Source organism: Vulpes vulpes, chromosome 1 (assembly GCF_048418805.1).
Source record: "Vulpes vulpes isolate BD-2025 chromosome 1, VulVul3, whole genome shotgun sequence".
NCBI classification, from domain to species: domain Eukaryota; kingdom Metazoa; phylum Chordata; class Mammalia; order Carnivora; family Canidae; genus Vulpes; species Vulpes vulpes.
Genome location: NC_132780.1, coordinates 6,799,619 through 6,823,101, shown reverse-complemented (window position 1 = coordinate 6,823,101; position 23,483 = coordinate 6,799,619). Strand labels below are relative to the sequence as shown.

At 38.2% G+C, this 23,483-nt stretch overlaps 2 protein-coding genes across 6 annotated transcripts in view; one reads left to right on the top strand and one right to left on the bottom strand.

Annotated features, from left to right (window-relative positions):
• Window positions 1–1,349: 1,349 nt before the first annotated feature.
• On the bottom strand, window positions 1,350–23,379 carry ZNF829 (zinc finger protein 829). 3 transcript variants are annotated; one of them, XM_026010325.2, is made up of 5 exons: window positions 23,186–23,379; window positions 22,472–22,540; window positions 15,260–15,386; window positions 14,863–14,958; window positions 1,350–3,491 (listed from the first exon to the last, which is right to left on the bottom strand). In XM_026010325.2, exons 2-5 carry the CDS (start codon window positions 22,502–22,504, stop codon window positions 2,512–2,514), a joined length of 1,236 nt encoding a protein of 411 aa, XP_025866110.1. In that variant the 5' UTR covers window positions 22,505–22,540; window positions 23,186–23,379; the 3' UTR covers window positions 1,350–2,511. The 3 variants fall into 3 exon arrangements, with proteins under 3 accessions (XP_025866110.1, XP_025866111.1, XP_072611639.1); XM_026010326.2 differs by having other exon boundaries at window positions 23,162–23,340; XM_072755538.1 differs by lacking the exons at window positions 22,472–22,540; window positions 23,186–23,379 and adding an exon at window positions 17,420–17,545.
• ZNF568 (zinc finger protein 568) overlaps window positions 23,327–23,483 on the top strand; it is an 82,449-nt gene continuing 82,292 nt past the window's right edge. The window contains exon 1 of one of the 3 annotated variants that reach the window (XM_072747698.1): window positions 23,327–23,461. Coding sequence is in view for 1 of the 3 variants with exons in the window: in XM_026010208.2 (XP_025865993.1) it covers window positions 23,354–23,461 (108 nt within the window). In the remaining 2 variants the exon portion in view is untranslated. The remainder of the gene's footprint in view (window positions 23,462–23,483) is intronic. The other 2 variants (XM_072748014.1, XM_026010208.2) reach the window with 2 other exon arrangements.

Here is a 23,483-nt window from a genome sequence, read left to right as displayed (position 1 = left end):
AACCAGAAATAGACTCTTAACTATAAAAAACTAAGAGTTACTGGAGGGTTTTTTTTGGGGGGGGGGGCGTGGATTAAATGGGTGATGGGTATTAAGGAAAACACTTGTTGTAATGAGCACTGAGTATTGTATATAGGTGATGAATCACTAAATTCTACACCTGAAACTAGTATTACACTGTACGTTAACTGTAATTTAAATAAAAACTTGAAAAAAATCAGCTATACTTTATCTGAATACATATTTAGCTGCTCTCAGGTTTTTCTACATAATGTGCTCATTTTCATTCATTTAAATATAATTCAGGGATTGATTTCCTTCTGATTCATGCTATCTGGAAGGATATTGTTGCACAGTATGAAATATAGGTGTAAACGTAGACTTATTCTTTTTCTTTCTTGACTTTTATATCTTAGGATTTCTTTTTCCTTTTTAAACTTCATGCTGAACAAGTAATAAATGCTGGTGAGCAGCTTTTCTACAAACATTATACCCACTGGTCTTTCTCATTATGAATTATTTGGAGTCAATTAAGATATATAACATGGTTAAAGTCCTTTGTACAAACAATAATGGTGAAGATCTTGATACTCATATTAAATAACATCTGCTAGATACTCTTAGTAAAAATCCCAAACATTTTATTTTTCTTTTGAGAGAGTGAGCTTAAACGAGGGAGATGGCACAGAGGAAGAGAGAAATCCAAGCAGGCTTCTCGCCCACCATGGAGCCTGACACCAAGCTTGATCCCATGACCCTGAGATCATGACCTGAGCTGAAACAAAGAGTCAGAGGCTTATTAACCAATTGAGCCATTCCAGTACCCCTCACTTTACATTTAACTCATTTAATCCTCATAGCAATCCAACACATTAGTGTATGTACATTCATACACAAAATTATAAAGCAGTACTAACTTTTCTACAAGTGTTGCAAATATTTATGTATTTGGTTGTGTGTGCACAAATCTGTAAGCAAAAGTAATTTTTAAAAAAGGTCTGGAAGGGGATCCCTGGGTGGCGCAGCAGTTCGGCGCTTGCCTTTGGCCCAGGGCGCGATCCTGGAGACCCGGGATCGAATCCCGCGTCGGGCTCCCGGTGCATGGAGCCTGCTTCTCCCTCTGCCTGTGTCTCTGCCTCTCTCTCTCTGTGACTATCATAAATAAATAATTAAAAAAAATTTAAAAAAAAAAGGTCTGGAAGGATAAAGAACAAATTGCTAAGAGTGACTACAACAAGGGAACTACTGGCAGTATTTTTCAAGGAGAAAATATCAGGGTTTTTCTTTTTCACCAGTTATTTGACATTGAAATGTAATGTTTTTAAAGAAAAACAAACAAAAGCACTACATTTGTGTTTAGAAGGCAACTTTTATAACTGCAAATTTTCAGTGAGTATCATAAAGTTTTTCAGTAATATACAGCAAAATGATAATCTACCATAGAAAAATTATACCATTAAGAAGAATGACAGACATCTATACTTACTGAAATAGCTGCAGGATAGAAGCAGGTTATGGTACAGCATGCACATCATGATTACACTAAATAAACTCTGGAAGGACACGTTGTAATAATTTGAAAGTAGTAATTTTTTTTTTTGGGTAGGCTTACAAATAATCTTTTTTCTTTGTGTGTGTGTGTGGTTTGTTTTTTGTTTTGATAAAATGAAAACAACAGTTTTACAAAAGGGAAAAAAAAGAGTAGCGCTGCCTTTAAAAACAAAGTTATAATTCTGCCAGGAATTGAAAGATAGCCTATGTAATGTAACTCACTATACAATATTGGTACTATAAAAACAGATATATGGGTTAGAACAATAGAAAAGACAGCCCTAAAATAAAGCTAATATAAACTCAAATATATAACCAAGAAGTAATGTAATACAATAAGGAGGAAAGAATTATTTAAGAAATAGTCTGGGACAGAATCTTTTTTGGAGGTAAGGGACATTAAACAAGTTATGTATAAAAGAAAATTACAAATATGTTAGAAAAACAATGTCAACAGTGTTATGGGTTAATACGTAAAAGCCTTAACCTCTGGCATCTGTGAATGTGATCCTACGTGGAAATAAGGTCTTTGCAGATGTAATCAAGTTAAGATAAGGTCATCAGTGTGAGCCCTAATCCAATATAATTGATGTCCTGAATAAGAGTCTCCTCTTATACAAGACAGGGACAGATATACACAGAATACAATGTAAAAATGCAGGCAGAGATTGGAGTGATGGATTTGAAGCAAGGAATGTCAAAGACTGATGTTATCAGAAGCCAGGAGAAAGACATGGATCAGATTCATCCTCAGAGTCCTCAGAAGGAACCAACCTTACCAACACTTTAATTTGGGATTTCAAAGCTCCAAAACTAGGAGATAATAGATTTCTATTGTTTTAAGTCACCCAATTTTGTGGTACTTGGTACTCTGTTATAGTAGCCTAAAAAACAACTATATTATTTTTTCATTACCTGTTTTAAAGATATTATTAAAAGACTATCAACAGGGTTTATCTTTCACCCAGTATGAATTCCTTCATGGCGAATAAGGTCAGAGCGACTACCAAAGGCCTTTCCACATTCTTTACAGTCATAGGGTTTCTCACCAGTGTGAATTCTTTGATGTCTAGTAAGGTTTGAGCCTTTATTAAAAGCCCTCCCACATTCATTACATTCATAAGGTTTTTCATCTGTATGGATTCTCTGATGTTGAATAAGTTCTGAGCTCTGAATAAAGGCCTTTCCACATTCCTTACATTCATAGAGTTTCTTGCCTGCATGAATTCTGTGATGGTTAGTAAGTGTTGAGGCACTACTAAAGGCCTTCCCACATTCTTTACATTCATAAGGTTTCTCACCAGTATGCATTCTCTGATGCTGAATAAGCCTTGAGTGTTGAGTAAAGGCTTTCCCACATTCCTTACATTCATAAGGTTTCTCACCAGTATGAATTCTCAGATGTGGAAAAAGTTGTGAACTCTTAGTAAAGGCTTTTCCACATACTTTACATTCATAAGGTTTCTCACCAGTGTGAATTCTCTGATGATCATTGAGGTTTGAGCAATAATTAAAGGCTTTTCCACATTCCTTACATTCATAGGGCTTCTCACCAGTGTGAATCCTCTGATGTTGAGAAAAATACGAACTACAACTAAAAGCCTTGCCGCATTCCTTACATTCATAGGGTTTTTCACCAGTGTGAATCCTCTGATGTCGAATAACAAGTGAGCCACGACTAAAGGACTTCCCACACTCCTTACATTCATAGTTTTTTCCAGCAGAATGAGTTCTCTGATGTTGAATAAATTGTGAGTTCTGATTAAAGGCCTTTCCACATATCTTACATTCACAGGGTTTCTCTTCATTAAGAGTTTTTTTATGTGAAGTAAGAAATGTGGGCTGAATAAAAGTGGGCATGTCTTCGTGAGCAAATATTACTTGACTAAAATGTCTCTTCTTTAGAGATAATATTTTGGTCTCACACATAGATTCCAGATCTGAAAAAAAAAAAAAAAAAGCATGTGTTCATTTTTCCTATCTTGGGAGAGATTAAAACTTCTAAAACAGAAAAAAGGATTAAGGTGAAAATAACATCTGGGAAAGTAAATGCATAAACAGTTCTCAAATATGGCTAAGCAATTTTCAAAACTGATAACAAAAGCATGGATACTGAGGAGAGCCAAGAGAGGAAATTCAAGAGTGATTAGGGAAATAAAGACCTCCATCCTGAAATTCCAATGTGAAATCAGAATTACCTGAAACTTCCATAAATACACTCTGTTTGGGGATACCTTCCATATTTTACAGTGATTCTAATCATATACACATGCTTATGAGCATACACCTCACACACAGCCTCACACTGTATTTTTTAGAATTTGTGGATAATTCTGACCTACATAAAAAAAGACTATTGAGGAATAAATGTATTAAAATGTATAAATGGAAGATCACAGTCAGAAACTCCAAAGTGTGTGTTGTTGGTAAATCCACATTGGGAGATACCCTAATCTAAAGTCTTGAATGAAACTGGCAAGAATGGTAGGCAGGTACTTCTATGGATAAAGCCTGATATATTGGGGATTCACTGAAAATAGTTTGCCTTGGAATTCTCTGATGTTGATTTTGGAAGAGAAAGGAATGGCATCTTGCTCATACCAGTGAAAAAGGAAAGAGATAGCTTGAATATGAGGAAGAAGAGAGTAAGAATGAAATATACTGTGAGAAGAAGAGAGGTACTCCATGTCCACTTTTTTTTTTTTTTTTTTTTGCCATTCTGCGTATCTGCCATGAAAGCACTGCAAATACTGATTCTGAGTTTATAAATTTTAGCAAGTAGGTAAATTCATACATATGGATTTGTGGAATCTTGAGTAATGAGTGTCTATTGTACTTTTAATAAAAAGGGGGACAACTTCTGTTAGAAATCACAGACTGAACATGAGTTTTCCATTGCTTATTCATGAATCCACAGGAAAATTATAATAGAAGCTTAACAAGAGGAAAGAAAAACCTCCCTAGGACAATGAATACTGGAGAAGAGACAGTAGCAATAAAATCTGGAAGCTAGAAAGCCAATGAATGAGTGAGTGATGAGTGAGTCTGCAGCCCAGAGAAAAGCAAACTGAGCCTGCAGTAGATGAATTCCACAGCACTGAGATTGCAGATCCCCATAAATGCACAAGAATTAGAGGCATCAGGCATTTTTAATGTGGGGTATACAGAGAATGCTGAAAGCTGAAGAATGAATTCAAAGATTGTATTAGTATTGAAACCGCTAGGATCCTTTCCCCTATATGGGTTTACATTTTCCTATTCTCACAGAAAACTAGAAATATAGAAAAATGGAACCAGAGGGAATCTGAACTCAGGAGCATCAAGCATAGCTGTGGGTATGGGTACTGAACAAAAGATTAACAGAAAATATATATACTTGTGATAAAGAATGATTCTGGTCTTTATTCCTGGCACAGAGCTTCACAAACCATTGGGATTTCCTGACTGGAAAGTCTTTTGTTATTCACAAGCTCCTTTTGATCAGACCTGAGTTTTCCTAATGCGGTGATTCACAGTGGGCACTTAGCTTCAAGAGGGAGAATCTAGGCACTCATGACTACACAATCAAACCCCAATAAAAAACTCAGGGCAAGGATTGGGGGGAAGCTTCCTGGTTGGTAACTATAGGATGTACCTGGAGGATGACATACCTTGACTTTATGGGTGTAGAATTTCCTATGTTTGGTACCTCCTAGACCTTGCCCAGTGCTTTTCAGGAGTTTTTTGAGTTGTTCTAAGGAATTATCAAACCTGAGAGGGTGTGTGAAACTCTTAAATTTAGTCAGACAGAAGTACAGATAGCCTGGAGATTCTGGTTGCAAATGGTGCCTGAACTGGTGGGCACCTTGCCCTTTAACTTGCAGATACGATGTTAACTCCAGGTAATGTCAGAATTCAGTTAAAGCATAAGACACCCATTTATTGTTAGAGAATTTGTGCAAGCCACAATACTGAAATAATAACCCTGTTGATTTTATCCTAATTTAATGCCCAGAACACTGATAATAGGCTCTTAACTTCCTCAACTAGGAAAATAAAGGTCTCTTCTCACAGGAAAAAAATTATGCATAAGAGAAAAGACCAATTACCAAAAGTAGGCTGTCCTTAGTATATTAACCCAACCAGATCATCCTCAAGTAAACAAGACCCAATTCCTAAACACAGAAGTTCCAGTCACCTTTTTAGTATCTCATACTTAAAAATGAGCAGTAAGCCAATGTTTATCAGACATATGAGAAATGTTTTTTTAATGTGAAGAGCCCAAAAGACAAAAAAGTATCTGTGAGGAAACAATGCAAGCAACAGAAGAAAGTGTCAAAACATATAATAACCTCAGAGAAATAACAGAATTAAACAGGCATAAGATTCTAAATAAAGGAAGACTAAGAAAACACAAAGTTTTTAGAAACTGAAAATATAATAATGAAAAAATATTTTTTAAAACCCCAAAAGTTCCTAAACTCGGAATGTGCACAAAATTCTGGCTTCCTTTCTCAACTGACCCTGGAGAAATTTTAGAAAATTTGGTTTTGTGTGGAACTGATGCATATTGCAAAATGTCCTAGGGAGATTGAAGACTTGTGCAAACCTGTGTGTATTTCAGGGCGGAGTCTACTTGCCTGAAGAGATGGTAACAGGAGGCAAGGAGAGGCTAGCCCAGTAGAAAAGTTTCTTTTTTTTTTTTTTTTTTTTTTTTTTTTAAATTTTTATTTATTTATGATAGTCACAGAGAGAGAGAGAGAGGCAGAGACACAGGCAGAGGGAGAAGCAGGCTCCATGCACTGGGAGCCCGATGTGGGATTCGATCCCGGGTCTCCAGGATCGCGCCCTGGGCCAAAGGCAGGCGCCAAACCGCTGCGCCACCCAGGGATCCCCAGTAGAAAAGTTTCTAAACTCTGATTTGTCCTTTCCCTGAAATGCCCTAGGACCAGTGGCCTGTGCCTTTACCACAGAAATTGGTGGCCACTGGTCAAGCAGCTGAGTAAGTAGAATAATCTAGTGGTAAAGAAAAAGTCCTGCTGGACAGAAGAATGGCTGACTATCTGCTCTCAGGAATCTGTTCCTCTACCTTCTCAACTATTAAAACCCCTAGAGTTGGTGAATTACAAAAAGGGAAGGCAGATGCTGTTGCTTTGTAAATGTTGAAAGATGAGAATGAGAAGAATTACATGAGAAGAATTACTTGGTAGAGAAGTAGCAAATAAAAGTTATTAGCAGTGAATCATTAGGTCTTAGGGCTCGTCATTCTAAGTTCATCCCCCATTACTTAAATCTACCTGGAAGGACACAGACCTGGGTCTATCCCCTGGCATACTGCTAGACAAGGTGATTGATACCCTCTTGGAAACATGAACTCACAGGCCAAAATGGCTACATATCAGAGGGTACAACTATTATTGAAATAAGAACACAAACTACCATGATCATCTTGACAGATACAGAAAACCTGTAGGATGTGGCCAACACCTATTTATGATAAATCTGAGCAAATTAGCACTGCAAAGTAATAGCTGTAACTTGGTAAAAGTTATCAGAACTATGGCAAAAACTGCAGCTAAGTGAATAACTTTAGATATGCTCCCTAGAAGATGAGGAAAAAGAAATGGATGCCTATTACCAATGTTAATAAATAAGACAACCCTGGCAACCGTTATAAGCAAAGAAAAAACAAGTGTGAGGATTATAAGAGATAAATCTAATAATATGCAGATAATATGATGATCTAACTAGAAAAACCGAAAGAATAAAAAATTAACTTCAGTAAAGTTTGGACGTTAAAGATCAACTTATAAAAATTAATTAATAGTATTTTGAGTAACATCAGAAAGATGGTGGAATAATAAGTGCTAGATTCTCCTGACCCCCACAAATACATCAACTTAACAGCAATACATGATCAATTCCCTTTGAGAGAAATCTAGAAACCAATTAAGAGAATCCTGCATGCTATGCAAGTGTGAAGCCAGCCATATCAAAACTAGTAGGAAACCTGAAGACACCCTCTCACCATGATCCCTATTCCTGGCATAGGGACATATAACTGGGAGGAAACTTCCAGCTTCTTAAATACAGAAAAGTTGGAACGCCCATCCAATATCTCAACTTTTCTGACTGTCGTGGAGCCTTGATTAGACCTGCATACCCTAGGCTCCTGGGGACTACAGAGAACAAAAGCACTGGTTTAAACTAGCATGCAGGCACTCACCACAGCTCCTTTCCCTGCTCAATGCAGAGTGAGTGGGAGGAAAACTTCAGCTCCCAGCTTCTCCCTGGAGAAGGAAAGAGGCGGACTGTGTGTCAAACATTCCAACTTTTCTGGGGTTTGCCTAAAGGACTGGCTTCTGTCTCATCAGTCTCAGAGTGCTGATGGGACCCAGTAGATTCAAGATATCCAAAGGCCACCAAGAACAAAGAAGGTAGTTTGAACTAGCAAACAAACTCACCATAACGACTCCTCCTGGCCTAGGGCAGAATGAATGGGTGGAAAATGCCAACTCCCACCATCTCCTTGAGGATGAAAAGAGTTGGACCATGCATCCACTTTTCTAACTTCTCTGGGAGCTACCCAAAGGACTGGTTTCTGTCTCACCTATCTCAGACTGTGGATAGGACCTGGCATACAGTGGGCCCCCGGGGACTACAGAAAATGAAGGGGGTAATTTGAACTAGCATGAAGGCACCAGATCTTGTCCCCTAGTTTAACACACAGTAAGTGGAAGAAAAACCCCAGCTCCCAGTTTCTTTCTAGGTGGGGAAAGAGTGCATCAAATGTTTCAAAATTTCTGGGGATTACTTGAGGAACTGGCTTCTATCTTACAGCCCTGGAGGGACCTGACATATTCTAGACAGCTGGGAGCCACTGAGAACAAAGAAGGTGATTCAGACTAGCATGCAAACACTTGCCAGAGCCCTTTCCCCCATTCTAGAACAGAGCTGGCAGACAAAATGCTCCACTTCCCACATTCTCTCTGGAAAGGGAAAGAAACTGGATCACACATCCAATGTTCTAATTTCTTCAGGAGCCCATGAGAAATTGGTGCTTGTTTCAGAGCATTGATGGGACTTGGCATACTCTAAACACCTGGAAGTCACTAATAAAGACAGTGGTTTGGATGAGCATGAACATTTGAGGCTCCCAGAAGGTCTGACTGCTGAAGGTCTTCTCTTCTATGAGGCTAATCCATAATGAATGGGACTAGTGGCATTTTTCAAACATGTAGATACCAACACAAAGAATTAAGGAAAGAAAATGAAGAAACAGGGAAACATGATCCAAACAAAGAAACAAAATAAACCTCCAGAAAATTACCCTAATGAAATGTAGGCAGAGGAATTACCTGACAAAGAATTTTAAATAACCACCATAAAAATACTCAATGAGCTCAGGAGAACAATGCATGAGAAAAGGGAGAATTCCAGCCATGAGACAGAAAACTTGAAAAACAACAAACAGAAATCTTGGGAGCTGGAGAACGTAATAACTGAATGAATATTTCAATAGATGGATTCAACATTCAATAGTCTAGAGCAAGCAGAAGAATCAGTGAACTTTGACAGGCCTTGCAAAACTCTCTAATCAGAGGAACAAAAAGAACAGAGAATAAAAAAGAGTGAAGAAAGCTTAAGGTTCTTATGAGCACCAAGGAATGGTCCAATATACACGTTATGGGAATTAGAGGCAGAAGAAAGAATAAGAAAACTTACTCAAATTAGTAATGGATGAAAACTTCCCCAATCTGAGGAAGGAAATGGGATATCCAGATTCAGGTAACCAAAGTATTCCAAAAAGATGTACACAAAGAAATCCACACTAAGACTTATGTCACACACAGACATCATCATAATATCTTTGTCAATAGTCAAAGGCAAAGAGGGGTGCCTGTCTGGCTCAGTCGGAAGATTGTGCAACTTCTTGATCTCAGGGTTGTGACTTCAAGCCCCATTTTGGGTGTAGAGATTACTTAAAAAATAAAAACTTCAAAGGCAAAGAGAATTTTGAAAGCATCAAGAGACAACGAATTGTCACATGCAAGGGAACCCCCATAGGACTATGAACAGATTATTCAGCAAAACTTTGAAGGCTGGAAGAAAGCAGGATGATATATTCAAAGTGGTGAAGAAAAAACTTGTCACTCAAGAACATTATACCCAGAAAACCTGTCCTTTATGAACGAAGGAGAATACTTTTCCCAAACAAAACCTGAGGGAATTCATCATCACTACACCTGCCTTACAAGAAATGGTAAAGAAAGTTTTCCAACCTAAAATGAAATGATAGTAAACAGCAACACAAAAGAATAAGATAGTATAAAGTCCTGTTTGTAAAGGAAAATATATAGACAAACACAGACTACTGTAATACTGTAACACTAGAGGGTAAATTACTTTTAATTCTAGTATAAAAATAAAAAGCCAAAAGTATTATAAATAACTAGAAATAAAAGTATGTTAACAGACATACCATGAATAGATGTAACTTGACACATTGATAACACTACATACAGGAGAGCAAGAAGTATTTTTGCATGTGATGGAAATTAAGTTCTTAGCTTAGGGATGCCTGGGTGGCTCAGCGGTTGAGCATCTGCCTTTGGCTCAGGTCATGATCCTGGGATCCTACGATCGAGTCCCGCATTGGGCTCCCTACAGGGAGCCTGCTTCTCCCTCTGCCTGTGTCTCTGACTCTCTCTCTGTATCTCTCATGAATAAATAAAATCTTAAAAAAAAAAAAAGTTCTTAGCTTAAAACATATTGTTACAAGATATTTTATGAAAACCCCAGGATAACTACAAAAGAAAATACCTGTAGAGGTTATAAAAAAGAAATGGAAAGGACTCAAAGCATATCAATACAAAAAAAAAAAAAATGAAAGAAACAAAAAGACAGCAAGCAAAGAGTAAGAGGGACAAAAGAACTATAAGAACAGAAAATGGACAAACTGGCAACAGTAAATCCTTCCCTATTAATAGTAACTTTAAATATAAGTGGACTAAACCTTCCAATCAAAAGACATAGTAGCTAAACAGATAAAACAACAAGATCCAACTATGCTGTCCTCAAAAGATTCACCTGAGACTTAAGGACTCATACATCGGCTGAAAGTGAAGAGATGGAACAAGATATTCCATGTAGATGGTAACCTAACAACGGCTGGGGTGGCTATACTTATATCTGATAAAACAGGCTTTAAGTAAAAAACAGTCACAAGAGACAAAGAAGGACATTATTTACTGATAAAAGGGTCAACTCACCAGGAAGATACAGCAATTATAAATATATTTGCACTCAATATCAGAGCACTTACATATATAAAGCAAACACTGACAAAACTAAAGCAAGACATAGACAAAAATAACTGGACACTTCAATGGCCTACTTGCAATGATACATGAAACAACCAAACAGAAAATAAACAGTGACTTGAATACTACTATAGATCAAATGGACCTAACAGATCTATATAGGACATTTCAATCAATAGTAGCAGGATCTATTCTTATCAAGTGCACATGGAACATTCTCCAGGGGAGATCATATGCTAGGTCACAAAACAAGTCTTGAAGAAATTTAAGACGACTGAAATCATACCAAGTATCTTTTCTGACAACAGTAAATGAAACTACAAATCAATAGCAGAATGAAAACTGGAAAATTCACAGATATGTAGAAATTAATACATTAAAAAGAAAGATTTTATTTATTTATTCATGATAGAGAAAAAGAGAGAGAGACAGAGAGAGAGAGAGAGAGAGAGAGGCAGAGATTCAGGCAGAGGGAGAAGCAGGCTCCATGCAAGGAGCCCGATGCAGGACTTGATCCCAGGTCTCCAGGATCACTGCCCGGGCCGAAGGCAGAGCTAAACTGCTGAGCCATCCTGGCTATCCAACAATACACTTTTGAACAAGCAATTGGTCAAAATAAATAAATTAGAAAATATCTTTTTAAAAAAAGATTTTATTTATTCATTTGGCAGAGAGCACAAGAGGGGAGCAGCAGGCAGAGAGAGAAGCAGACAGGCTCCCTGCTGAGGAGGGAGCCCAACGTGGGTCTTGATCCCAGGACCCTCGGATCATGACCTGAGCCGAAGGCAGATGCTTAACCGACTGAGCCACCCAGGTGCCTCTAAAAAATATCTTGAGACAAACAAAAACATATTTCAGATGAAGAAAAAGTAGGACAAAGAGGGAAGTTTATAGTTCTTATATTAAGAAAGAAGAAAAATCACAAATATATGACCTCATACCTCAAGAAACAAACTAAACGCAAAGTTGGCACATAGAAGGAAATAATAAAGATTAGAGCAGATGCAAACATAAGACCTGACATTGTAAAACTTCTAGAAGAACACTTAGGGGAAAAAGTTTTGTGACACTGGCCTTAGTGATGATTTCAGGATATGATACCAAAAGCACAGCAACAAAAGTAAAAACAGACATACATAAAAGCTTATGCACAGTAAACAATCAAAACAGTGAAAAGGCAAACCTATGGAATGGGAGAAAATATTTGCCAAACATGTACTTGATAGTGGTTAATTTCTAAAATACATAAACAAAAGAACTAATAACTTGACTAAAAAATGAATTAAGAATGTGAGTAGGCATTTCTCTAAAGCAAACGTACAAATGGCCAAGAAGTATATGAAAGATGCTCAATCTCTAATCATTACAGAAACATAAATCAAAGTCATGAAGAAACATCGGTTATTACTTTTAGGATAGCTATCATAAAAAAAAAAAAAACCAAGTAATAAATGCTGGTGAGAATGCTAAGAAATTGGAACTCGTGTACACTACTGGGGGAAATGCAAAATGGTGTAGCCACTCTGGAAAACAGCATGGAGGTTCCTCAAAAAATTAAAAATAGAACTATCATATGATCCACCAATCCCACTTCTGGGGATTTACCCAAAAGAATTGAAATCAGGATCCTGAGGAGATACTAGTGCCCATGTGTAATAGTAAAGATGTGTAAACAACCGAAATCCATAGATGGATGAGTGGATGAAGAAAATATGCTGTATACATACAATGGAATATTTAGTCCTAAAAAGAAGAAAATCTTTGAACCTTGAAGACACTATGCTACATGAAAGCTGCCAGTTATAGGACAAATACAGTTATAGGACAAATACATCTAAAAAGAGCAAAACTCATAGAAGTGAAAAAGTAGTTACTAAGAGTGGTTGGTTACCAAGGACTGGGGCTATAGGAAAATGAGCAGTTGATAATCAGCAAGTATAAAGTTTTAATTATAAGGCAAATAACTGCTAGAGAGCTGCTATATAATAGTATGCCTTAAGTTAGCAATACTGTATCATACACTTAAAAATTTGTTGAGAGTAGATCTCATGTTAAATGATCTTATCACAATTACATTTATTTTTTTAAGATTTTATTTATCTGTGAGAGACAGCATGCACAGCAGCGGGGAGGGGCATAGGGAGAGGGAGTAGCAGACTCCTCACAGAGCAGGGAGCTGGACATGGGGCTTGATCCCAGGACCCTGAGATCACAACCTGAGCCAAAGGCAGAAACTCAACCAACTGAGCCACCCAGGTGCCCCTGACAATTAAATTTAAAAAGAAAAATTTTAAAAGGCAGTTTTAAGAATTTACATCCCACCAGCAGCTTGAAGGTGCTGCTCCACATGCTCATCTATCCTTACTAATGTTAGTCTTAAATTTTTACCCACGTTGCAAGTGAGATAATGATATCCCACTGCAGTTTTAATTTGCATTTCCCTAATAACTAATAAAATTAAACTTTTCACATGTTAAAAAAAGCTAATAATATTTCCCTGCACCAATAATACCAATTATAAAATTGTAGATGCTCACAACAGCAACACAATCTACTGGAAAAATCTAGAAAGTAACTGAATAAAGAACAAAAACTTGCTGTGGAGAACAACAGGTTGCAAATGATTTGTCTGGTGAAAAGACAGCCTTAAGGTTACAAATTTATTATCCTGTAAGTCAATAACTAGTTTTTGTATCCAAGTTAGTGATGTGATTCCTGCATTCTTTCTCTGGGACAGTATGAACTCAGTCTCTTCCAGATAACTTGAACCAGCTTTACCATTCTTCTGGTTCTCTCATTAATGAGCTAAATAAATCTTTCAAATATGCTTATCATATACTTAGAAAAGTTATATTTAACTTTTGAGGAGTTTTATACTCTGATGATTTTGAAGATCCCACCAAGATGTCCAAATGACTTATCTACAGGAGGCAGTAAAGTGTGTGACTTGAGAAGTGTACCTAACAGGCTATTTAAGTCCTAGCAGTCTTCTCTTCTTGGCTGCCTCAGTAAATCCCAAGCAGCAATAAAACTCTACTTTCATTCACTTTCTGTCCACTACACCCTTCTCAATGTGTCTTGCTTGGGTTTCGTTGTTAGGCCAAGTCTAGTTTGGGTTCTGGTTTGTGCAAGGTTGGTAAATTACAGTGATTAGAAATCTGATTTTATGGCTATTTCTATAGGGATAATGGAAATGTTTCCAGGGATCCCTTCATTCTTTGTTAAGTGAGAAAACAGAATCTGGATTATTATCTTCCCTGTGAGTCTGTTTAAAATATTTTGTGTCTCCCAGAAAGGAAAAAAAAAAAATTGGAGCTCTGCATTGGTGAGTTCTTTAGTTGTTTATTCTACTTTATGGCTAAACTGTAAAACTAAAGTTGTGTCTACAATTGAAAAAAGCTTCGTTTGTTGTTTTATCTTACTTTTTTTGGATATAATTGACATAAAACTTTTACCTGATAATAGGGTAAGTGTGAAATATTTTCCTATTTCCAGAACGTATTAATAAACTTAATTATGAAGGCTCTTAACTTAAAGGAGTTCACACCAAAAGCACATGCAACCAAAGAAAAAATAGATAAACTGGATTTCGTCAGAATTAAAAATTTGTGCCTTGGGGATCCCTGGGTGGCTCAGCAGTTTAGCTCCTGCCTTTGGCCCAGGGTGTGATCCTGGAGTCCCGGGATCGAGTCCCACGTCAGGCTCCTGGCATGGAGCCTGCTTCTCCCTCTGCCTTTGTCTCTGCCTCTCTCTTCTTCTCTCTGTGTATCTCATGAATAAATAAAATCTTTAAAAAAATAAATAAAAATAAAAAAATAAAAAAATAAAAAACTTATGCTTCAAAGGACAAAACCAAGAGAGTGAAAACACACTCACTAAATGGGAGAAAATACTTGTGAATCATATAGCTGATAAGAGACTTGTATCTAGAATATATAACAACTCAAAAATAAGAAGACAACCCAGTTAAAAAAATGGGACAATATCATTACCCTATCATCTCACTCACCTGAACAAAGGCCCCTTGTCAGCTCTCTTTCAACCATCCAGGGCTCTTTTCCTTGTTCCAATAAGGAAATCACAGCTGGCTTAGAATTGGAAAGTCCTGATCACAAGAAAAGACACGGGACATTGTTATGCTGTGGGTGTCTCAGAAATCAGATCCAGTCCCTTGGTGATCAAGAAAAAGATTCCACTATAGGAAGGACCAGAGAAAGATGAAGATGAAGCTTCAGCCCATTGGAGCTGCTTATTTCCAACTCTTCCATTCCATTCCAACTCAAACCATTCCTTGAGGAACAAGGAGCAGAAATTTAGCTGGTTACTTGAAACAAATAATTAACAATGGAGAAAGGAGACATTTCCAAGGGCAGACTCTGAATTTGGGGGGATAAAGTTATCCTTACCCACTGAAACCAGGTTGCTGAAATTCTCCAACATCACTTCTTTGTATAAATTCATCTGACCAGAGTCCAGGCATTCCCATTCCTCCTGAGAGAAGTTTACAGATACATCCCTGAACATCATTGACCCCTGAAACAACAAACATGCTTTTACAGTTGAAGGAGATTTAAAAAATAAATAAATAAGACAGTAGTAGAGATGGTGGTAGAAAGCTTTATAGAAACAGAGATTATTAAGCAAATTGAAGGCAAGTCTATTATGTCAGAAGACATATTTCCTGTGTAGAGAGGGATTTATCAAGGAATATGCAAGTAAACTTTTCTTATGAAATAGCAAACATACAGCTCAATGGTCAATGCCTGGTTATACTGAAGTGTGCATATAGGTGAATTCCTTCCCCCTTCCCACATTTTCCCTTTAAGACTCCAAAGACGGAACAATGTGATGTACTTTTAAAAAAACATCTTATATTTTGGAATAAAATTTCAGAATGTCAAGGAAAAACAGAATTTCTAAAAGCTTCCAAGAAGAAAACATGGATCACACAAAAATTTTCAGGAATTAAAATCACAGTGGACTTTTCAACAGTACTCACTCCTTGAAGTAAGAAAAAAAATATTCCTTTAATATTACAAAGGAAAATGAATTCTGGCCTAGAATTCTTTTTTTTTTTTTTTTTAAGATTTTATTTATTTATTCATGAGAGACACAAAGAGAGAGAGAGGCAGAGACATAGGCAGAGGGAGATGCAGGCTCCATGCAGGGAGCCCGACGTGGGACTCGATCCTGGGACTCCAGGATCACGCCCTGGGCCAAGGCAGGCACTAAACAGCTGAGCCACCCAGGGATCCCCCCTAGCCTAGAATTCTATACCCAGTCAAAGCTAGTGTGAGAATTATATACCAAGTAAGATTAAAACTCAAGCTAGTATGAAGATACATTTGCAGGGAAAGATAAAAATATCTCCAATTTGCTTTTAACAGAAGCTCCTGGGCTAGACTCCATCAAAAGTAGGAAGTACATTAAGAAAAAGAAAGATACTATATTCAGAAACTACAAGATGCGTGTTCCAGGACGTTATCTGGCACCAGAACTAGGAAGCAATGTCTAGAAACAGGAAGACAAAGGACTATGGGAAAGAGGTCTACAAGGAAAAATAAAGACCTAATAATAAGTTTGATCACATGGGAAGTATTTTAGATAGGCAACTGGAAGCAGTGTTGGTAGATTTGGGGAAGAAAAGAGCTACACATATATGGAATGAGGCAATTGAGGAAACAAACCAGTTTACCCTCAGAAAACTGTAAAAATTGTACTGAAAAGAACTTAGGATCTAGTGTACTATTTGGCTCAGATTAATAATATCTGCAAGGTCCTAATTAGATGAATATCAATGGTTTAAAGAAAACTGTGACATAACTCTTTTACAGGAACATGAAGTGAGGAATGGGATATGGGAAATATCAAACCATATTTACCTCAAGAAAGTCACCAGGAAATGTCTATTAAAAAAATAGCAATGGAGGCGCCTGGGTGTTAAGCATCTCTTGATTTCAGTTCACGTCATGATCTCTGGGTTGTGAGATTAGGCCTGGTGTCAGGCTCTGCACTATGTGTGGAGCTTGCTTAAGATTTTCTCTCGGGGATCCCTGGGTGGCGCAGCGGTCTGGTGCCTGCCTTTGGCCCAGGGCGTGATCCTGGAGACCCGGGATCGAATCCCACATCAGGCTCCCGGTGCATGGAGCCTGCTTCTCCCTCTGCCTGTGTCTCTGCCTCTCTCTCTTTCTCTCTGTATGACTATCATAAATAAAATAAAATAAAAAAAAACTTTAAGATTTTCTCTCTCTTTCTCCCTCTGACCCTCCCTGCCCAAATAAATAAATAAATAGCATATTTTAAAAAAATAGCAATGTAGGAATATGAATTTGAAATATTGGAAAAAAGGGGCCACCTGGGTGGCTTATTTGGTTAAGCATCTGCCTTTCAGCTCAGGTCATGATCACAGGGTCCTGGGACTGAGCCCCACACTAGGCTCCCTGCTCAGCAGGGAATCTACTTCTCCCTCTTCTTTCCCTCTGCCCCTAACCCCACTCCTGCTCTCTCTTTCTCTCTCTCAAATAAATAAAATATTTAAAAGAAAAAGAAATATAGGAAGAGGGCACCTGGATGGCTCAGTTGGTAGAACAAGTTACTCTTGATCTCGAAGTTGTGAGTTTGAACCCCACGTGGGGTGCAGAGATTACTTGAAAATTAAATCTTTAAAAAAAGAAAGAGAAAATATAGGAAACCTGCCAAGAGAAACAGAAAAAAATTTGAGGGTATCCACTTGAGGGGAGTGGGGCTGGGTACTGGGACAAAGCTCTGCCATTTTTCATTAAGTCTTTTAAAATTTCTTGAATTTTTTTTTTCTCTTTTTTTTCTTGAATTTTTTAAACGCAAAATTGGCTGAACATTAATTTAAAATATTACTATCAGGATGCCAAGGTGGCACAGTCAGTTAAGCATCCAACTCTTGGTTTTGGCTCAGGTCATGATCTCAAGCTTGTGAAATAGAGCCCTACATCAGTCTCCACGCTTAGCATGGAGTCTGCTTCAGAATCTCTCTCTCTCTCTCCCCTCCCCCCTCTGTCCCTCTTGCTCATGCTCTTTCAAATCTTTAAAAAATAAGTAAAACATCACCATCTTAGACAAGAGCATAATTTAACTTTCTTGAAAATTACAGTTCTCTTATGACTGTTACAAGAATTATTCCCTATTAACATAAATTCCTTAACTTTTATAATTTTACTAGAATTTTCCACAATATAAACATTATGAAAAAACCTTGCCATTTTGTTAGGCAAAATCCTTAAGATCCTTTCTAGATATGGTCCTCCCTCTCATACCTTCTCCATACATCTCTACCATTTGGCTGCTCCTGAATTGTATTCTTTGTAGTAAAACTGTGATCATAAATATAGTACTTAATGGAGTTCTAGGAGTCATTCTAATCAATAACTGTACCTGAGTGGGCATTGTGGGAATGCCTCAATTTGTGGTTTGCTGGGCAGAAGTGCAGTTGCCTTTGGGCTACCCAAGGCTTGTAACACTTGTCTGAAATAGGGTAGTCTGTAAGGCTAAGTCCCTAAACCTATGGGGCTCTGTGTTAACTCTGGGTAATTAATGTTAGAACTGCATTAAATTGTAGGACTCAATTGGTGCCCCAAAACTGGTTGTTGAAAGATGACACACATTTCCATCCCATAGGAAAAATTAGGTTACTTCTCTTTCATCTTAGACTCCAGAGTCCAAAGTAGAATGAGACTGTTTAGGAGAATTTTTGCTGTTTCTTGGAGTTTAGAGGGCACAGAGACTGGCATCCAGTCCTCTTTTTGGACCATAGGAGGGACAGTGTGATTCCCAACAAAGCAGTAGATCACAGAATCCCCAAGTGTAAGACAGATATTATAAGTAGCCATTCAAGGGCCCCTGGGGGCTCAGTCAATTAATCACCTGACTCTTGAATTTCAGCTCAGGTCATGATCTCATGGGATCGAGCCCCACATTAGGCTCTGTGTTCAGCATCAAGCCAGCTTGTTCCTCTCCCTCTCTAAAATAAATAAAATCTTAAAAAAAAAAAAAAGTAGCCATTTTAAGATGTGTTGTCCATGTCACGTGAAAGTACAATTAGAGGTTTCCAGCAGGGAATTCTCTGAGAATCCTATCAAAGCACCTTATAAGAAAATGAGTCAGTGCTGAAAATCCAGAAAAGCAAGAGGGACTAAGACCAAAACAATAGCACCAGTCAAATAAGTCTTTTCCCTTACCTCTTCTTTTCTACCCAATGCAACCCCATAGGAGTCAAAAACAGCCTACTGGGTGGGAGAAAAGAAACTTAGGTTGAAGAAAAGTTTAGTGTATCTCTCTTTTCACACTGTAAGCTTCTAGCTTACAGCAAATCTAAACTCAAAGAAAAGGCTTTATTATTATTTTTTTTAAGATTTTATTTATTTATTTGAAAGAGAGAGAGAGTGAGAGAAACAGAGGATGAGCAGGGAGAGGGAGAAGTAGGCTCCTGCAAGCAGGGACCCAATACAGAGTTCAGCCTAGGACCATGTGATCATGACCTGAGCCAAAGGCAGACACTTAACTGACTGAGCCACCCAGGCACCCCCAATGAAAAGACTCCAAATGAGTCTTACATATTATTACACTCAATTAGAGATTATAATTTATAAATTGAGACTGACTTTATCACTGGAAAAAAAAAAAAGGATACCAAAGAGTGATCAAAACAATTATAGGGATTACACAAGTTTTTATCCAGGGCAACAAAAAAAATTAGCCCAGAGTTGAAAGTAGAAATTATGAAAAATTTATTTTGCTTGCTTCCTATGAAGTCCGGCTTATTTCAAAGTGCAAGTTATAGGCTGATTTGGTTTTCTAGGTACATATTCATATCATCTGTGAAGTGATAATTTTACATCCTCTTTTCTAATTTTTAACCTAATTTTTTCTCTTGTCTAAGTGCTTTGGTTAATACCAATGCAACAATTTAAATAACACTGGTGATGGTGTATATCCTTATCTTTTCTCTGATTTTAGTATGAATGGTTCAAATATTTCCTGATTAAACATTAGGTTTTAAAAAGGGGGTGGAGGGTGCTGGGCTGGCTCAGACAGTAGAGCATGCTACTCTTCATCTCCAGGTTTATAGGGTCAAGCCCTATTTTGGATGTAGAGATTAATTTTGTAGAAAAATTAAAAAAAATTTTTTATTAGCTTCTGAGAACAAAATTCATTTCATTCCTTTTATCTTGTACTATACTATTACAGAGTATTATATAATAACTAGCATTATTCCAATTAATATTGGGCAACAATCTTCACTATAGAAATGGCAAGTGTAATTAGAGGCTGATAGGAGAGAAGAGCCAGATACTCTGGATTTTGGCACAGGAGAATGGACTGGAAATACTCAGCCATCTTCTAAAGAACTCAGAGAGAAAGGTCTTAAGCTGAATACATTTGGGGTGATTGATTCTTAACCTGGTTTCCTTCGCCTCTGTACCAAACACACCATTTTAAAAATTGAGAGTAGACACCTAGAGTATCAACTCTAAAAACAAAAAAGATTAAGAGACAAAAAAGGGTAATGATAAATTCTAATCTATGTTTAATCAGAGTCTGAGAAGGGAAAGGAGAGAGAGAGAGAGAGAGGGAGAGAGTAAGGAAGAGGCAATCTTTGAAAATGGCTGACAATTTCTTTAATATAATAAAAAACACCTATCCACAAATTCAAAAAACTCTACAAATCCCAAGCAGATAAAATTTTTAAAAGGCACACTTAGACATGTTATACTAAAATTACAGGAAAAACAAACAAACAAACAAACAAACAAACAAACAAACTGGGAAAAAGTCTTAAAAACAGCCAGAGGAGGGCAGCCTGGGTGGCCCAGCGGTTTAGCACCGTCTTCAGCCCAGGGTGTGATCCTGGGGTCCTGGGATCGAGTCCCACGTCGGGCTCCCTGCATGGAGCCTGCTTCTCCCTCTGCCTGTGTCTCTGCCTCTGTGTCTCTTGTGAATAAAAAACAAAAACAAAAAACAAAAACAAAACAGCCAGAGGAAGAAAAGCCAAAATACCTTCAAAGGAGAGAGAAGCTAGAAAAATCGAGACTGTGATACTATGAGCTCATAAATATACCCACACACATACAGACTGGATTTACATGTATTTGGATACATCTGAAATGGGAACAGTGCACTAATATTTGGTTCTGAGAAAGCTAGGGAGGAATTTATAAGACGGAAAAACCTTGGGTCCCACTTTACATCATACATGAAAGCCAGTTGGGGGGGGGATTAAATATATAAATGGGAAAGGCAAAACTTTTTAAAAGATTTTATTTTTAAGTAATCTCTGCACCCAATGTGGGGCTTGAACTCACAACCCCAAGGTTGAAAGTCACATGCTCCACCAACTGGGCCAGCCAACCCAAAAAGCAAAAGTTATAGCTTTAAGCATAAATATAGAAGGATATCTGTATAACTTTGGGACAGGAAAGGATTTCTTGAAATACAAAAAGCACCAACCATAAAGAAAAAAAATTGGATAAATTTAATTGTGTTAAAGTTAGGATTTGTATTCATAAAACCACCTTAACAGAGTGATAAAACAATCTAAACAGTAGAAAACTATCAGTGAAGGACCCACACTCCTATGAATCAACAAGAGATAATCCAAGAGCAAAAAGGTAAAAGATCTGAAGAGGCAGGTCACAAATGACAAAACCCTAATAACCAATAAACATATGAAATGGTGTTCAATCTCATTATTAATCATGGAAGTCCAATTTCAAAACTGTGTGTGTTGTGTGTGTGTATAAATAAATATTTAAAGATTTCAAAGTCTGACATAACTGACCTGGAAAAAAGGATAGACTATAACTCATTCATATAAAGAAATATTTATCTTTGAAAAATTGTACTTACAAAGACCCTTTGACAACACAAGAGAATGATACTTTTTAGTGAAAATGTAGGACATAATATGGTAAATGCAGTATAATTTGATTTTGGAAAAATAATAAAAATTAATCAAAATATTAACAGTTATTTTAGTGATCACATTTTATTTTTTTGGTAATTCTGTGTTTTCTCTAAAATAATCATGCTTTTATTTTTATTTTATTTAAGTAGGCTCCATATCCAGCACGGAACCCAATGCAGGGCCTGAACTCAGGACGCTGAGATTAAGACCTGAGCCCACATCAAGAGTTAGTGGCTTAACCGACTGAGCCACCTATGCACCTCATATTTTTATTTTAAAATCATAACAAGTATTGCATTTATTTAAGATTTTGCTTATTTACTCATGAGAGACACACAGAGAGGCAGAGACATAGACAAGAGGGAGAAGCAGGCTCCTCGCAGGGGCCCAATGCAGGATGGGATCGCTGGACCCAGCATATACCCGGAGCCAAGGGCAGATGCTCAGCTTCTGTGCCACCCAGGCGTCCCAAATATTGCATTTAAAAAGAAAAGTCCACAAACAGACGTGGAGCCATTTTCCAAATAAGTAAACGTTAAATATATTGGTGCTGCTGGGTTTTAATACCAGGCTGGCCTACTCTTTTCTCAAGAGGGAAATCAGAGGGACTTACAATTAAATGGCATCTTTCTTATCATTTAACTTTCAGAAGAAAAAAAACAAAGAGGAGACTCGAACACACCTTGGACATTGCTTGCAGAAGTTCATTGTGCATTCTTTCCTTCTCTTCTGCACCTAGAGAAGGGCGGAACTGGGAGAGGAAAAAGTAATTGCAAAACACCACGTTTTCCTTATTTCCCAAACTGGTCTGGTCAGAGGTCAGCTCCAGTCCCAGGCCCAGCTCCCACCACACACGGGGGATGGAAATCAGAGGAGAATGGGGGCATCCTGCCTAATCCGCGTCTCAGGAAAAAGCTGAGGTCCCTGGTGTCAAGGAGCTATAATCTGACCAAATTTCACAAAGGTTCCCTGGGGACAGAGTCCTGGAGTTACATACACTCTTACATATGACAGGAACCCCATACCAGACACAGTGCCCCTTATCTTGGGCACGATCATACTGAAACCAATGCGACAAACATTGCACACACCTGCACACAGAGAGCTGCGCCTGGTAACACAGTTACCATATACCCACCACCGAACACATACAGTTAACTTACTCTCGTACAGTCGCAAGACACCCCCCTCCCCAGTGCCGCGGGGTCACAATCCCACATCATAAGAACACACGCAGTCACAACCCCACAATGATGGGCAACCGATAATCGCACACAGGTCTCAATGTCACAATCTCTCACACACACAATCCCACAACCTCCCCCTTTCCAGGTCGCTCTGCTCGCACGGGTCGGATGACCCATTTCGGTACCTGCCTCCGGGTTCCTCAACTTACGCCTTTCGGGTCTCCTCGCGTCGCAACGGGAACAGTTGAATCAGTTCCTCCGCGGCCGATCGACTCTCACCTCACGGATCTAACGGTCCCGCCAGGCGTGACGAAACGTTCGCGTTCCTGCGAGAAGAGCGACGCGCCACAGGGCCCTCTGGGAAATGTAGTCCGGAGATGCACCCGCGGCCCCGCCGCCAATTCCTCTCAGCGACCTGCCAGGGCCCTCCCGAAACGACTGTAACTGCAGTTCTCAGCCAGTCTCAGGGTTGCGAGGCACGGCAGGTTGGCATCTTCCAGCCGGGCC

Bases quoted from the DNA above. Each gene is read 5' to 3' on its own strand.
- ZNF829 (XM_026010325.2), bottom strand. From the start codon at position 22,504: ATGCACAATGAACTTCTGCAAGCAATGTCCAAG. The intron at 15,387-22,471 runs GTGTGTTCGAGT...TTGTTGTTTCAG, and splicing joins TTCTGCAAGCAATGTCCAAG to GGGTCAATGATGTTCAGGGA. The intron at 3,492-14,862 runs GTGAGTGAGATG...TTTTTTTTTCAG, and splicing joins GACAAGGGGCCTTTGTTCAG to ATCTGGAATCTATGTGTGAG.